This window comes from Limulus polyphemus, unplaced genomic scaffold (assembly GCF_000517525.1).
Source record: "Limulus polyphemus unplaced genomic scaffold, Limulus_polyphemus-2.1.2 Scaffold7362, whole genome shotgun sequence".
NCBI lineage: Eukaryota > Metazoa > Arthropoda > Merostomata > Xiphosura > Limulidae > Limulus > Limulus polyphemus.
Genome location: NW_013672972.1, coordinates 16,929 through 19,597, shown reverse-complemented (window position 1 = coordinate 19,597; position 2,669 = coordinate 16,929). Strand labels below are relative to the sequence as shown.

Sequence of the window (2,669 nt, the reverse complement as noted above, 5' to 3'; positions counted from 1 at the left end):
ATAACAGAACACTGTTTCATCAAAGTTAGAAAAGACATTTTGTACTAGTCACATGGGATGACAAAATAGTGCATTCTAATTAAACTGGAGGAAGACCTGGGGATGATAGAATACTGAACTTTTCTGGATAGTTCAAAATAATGACTTGCGCTGCCATACAGTAGAGAAACATGATCACATTTGATAACAAAACTGTCTATTCGAGTGGATGAAATGTAGGAAAGACAGTTTGTACCAGTCACTGTCTGACAGAAAAGCAAAGACGATTTGAAACGTTTTCAGAATTATCTCCAGTGACACAGATAACTTGTGACTATGTAAACCAAACATGGGATATAGAAGGCACTCGAAACTTATCACACCACCAGCATTCTGTTGTTGGTCTTTTAAGGCCTTTTCATTGAAGCTTACTTCTGTCTTCCTAACTAGGATGTCTAATGTAATAACGATAACACTTTCTTCTATAGGAAGCATTATTTTATGCAGTGACCTCAAAGTATCCTTTGTGTTCTTCTATAGCTCTCAACACTATAACTTGGTATCTTCATCGCATTCTATATAACGGTTACTGGTTGATGTGTTATTACAAGTGTTTCTAGTTCTATAGAGAGAGTTCATATCCACTATAACTTCATGGTTCCTCAAATCAGTATATGCTGATCTAACCTCACCATAGTCGTCAATCTGTACCTTTAAATCACAGTCGTCGGACATCAAGTTATCTGAGAATGGTACAAATGGAACGCTTCTTCTTCTCTCGGCCTGCAAAATCTCGTGAGCAGCTTGATCCATTTCTTCGTCAGTCATGTTTATAGCCTCGGCAAGTTCTCTTTGTGTGGTTCGAACAAACTCGGGATCACAAAACTTACCTAAACCTTGTTCGTGAAGGACCTTAAATAATCAATAAAAATACACCACCACATGAAATGTGCATCATCATATGAAAAATACACCACTATAAGAAAAATGGACTATCATATAAAAAATACACCACTATAAGAAAAATGGACTATCATATAGAAAACACACCACCACATGAAATGTACATCATCATATGAAAAATACACCACTATAAGAAAAATGGACTATCATATAGAAAACACACCACCACATGAAATGTATATCATCATATGAAAAATACACCACTATAAGAAAAATGGACTATCATATAAAAAATACACCACCACTCCTCAGTGTATTAAGAACAAGCTAAAAAACAAAATTATAAAATAATTGAAACCATTACATAAAAAACATTATACATTTCCTCGAGGATTATAATTAATAACAACCAAGTTTAAAAACCTACAGTGAATAAACTTAGAGTTCATTAAAACTAAACATGAAACATTAAGCATGTTTAGAGTTGACAGAACTTTAAAAAGTGCAATGACAAGAAACATTTGTAGTGTTACTAAAGTTCTGTGTTGCTACTAAGTATTAAACATTCTAACATTTGTAGTGTTACTAAAGTTCTATGTTGCTACTAAGTATTAAACATTCTAACAACTTTAGTTGCACTACAAACGTTAGAACGTTTAATACTTAGTAGCAACATAGAACTTTAGTTGCACTACAAACGTTAGAACGTTTAATACTTAGTAGCAACATAGAACTTTAGTTGCACTACAAACGTTAGAACGTTTAATACTTAGTAGCAACATAGAACTTTAGTTGCACTACAAACGTTAGAACGTTTAATACTTAGTAGCAACATAGAACTTTAGTTGCACTACAAACGTTAGAACGTTTAATACTTAGTAGCAACATAGAACTTTAGTAACACTACAAATCTATGTTGCTACTAAGTATTAAACATTCTAATATTTTCTGCATTAATAAAATAGCTTTTTTTGGAGTGTACACTGCTGATATATTAAGCTATATTTTTAGTAGTGACTTCAGTGGTCTAGCTATTCCTGAGAACACATTTATTAATTTCTGTTTCCTTTTTCCTCCCATTTACTCACATTCTCAGTAACGTTTGTTTTGAATTACAATCATACGAAGTAGCTAGCTCTCCATACGGTAATCTATGTTTTGTTTGTCATACCTAACTGAAAGAGCAGCAAAAGTAGTGTACTGACATATATGAGCAAGAGTTGTGCACTAGCTAATCTAGGAATTGATGGACTGTTTACGAAGCATTTAGTGTAACTGTTGGCTGCAGGATAGTGTATAGTGATGTTCTTCCAAAAGTATCATTCATATTGAACAATTTTGTCAATTCTCACTCACATCCTTAGTTTACTTTTGTGTATTTTTTAATATGTGAAAGATTTTTTATATTTTCATATTTCATGCAAAGATATTCGAAAGCCATCCGTGCTAGCCATCCCTAATTTTGAAGTGATATACTAGAGAGGAGGCAGCTAGTCAACATCACTCACAGCCAACACTTGGACTACTGTTTTAACAATGAATTGTGGGATTGACCATCACATTATAATGCTCCCATGGCTGAAAGGGCGAGCATGTTTAGTGATAAGATTCGAACCTGTGACTCGCCATGACAAGTTAGAACGTGAACGAAAAATAAGTTGCTGATATTAAATTCTTTCATTCATGTCTGGAGTGTCTCAGTAGGCATGACTACATAAAATATCCTAAAGGCACCACTGATAACTGTTTCTATTAATCATCATTCGTGTCTGGAGTGACTCAGTAGG

General features: G+C 33.9%; 1 protein-coding gene across 2 annotated transcripts in view; it reads right to left on the bottom strand.

The window, feature by feature from the left end:
• Positions 1-513: 513 nt before the first annotated feature.
• Positions 514-2,669, bottom strand: part of LOC111089791 (voltage-dependent calcium channel type D subunit alpha-1-like) — a 16,865-nt gene continuing 14,709 nt past the window's right edge. For both annotated transcript variants that reach the window (XM_022402880.1, XM_022402881.1), the window contains one exon: positions 514-891. In XM_022402880.1, coding sequence (XP_022258588.1) covers positions 529-891 — 363 coding nt within the window. In that variant the 3' untranslated portion in view covers positions 514-528. The remainder of the gene's footprint in view (positions 892-2,669) is intronic.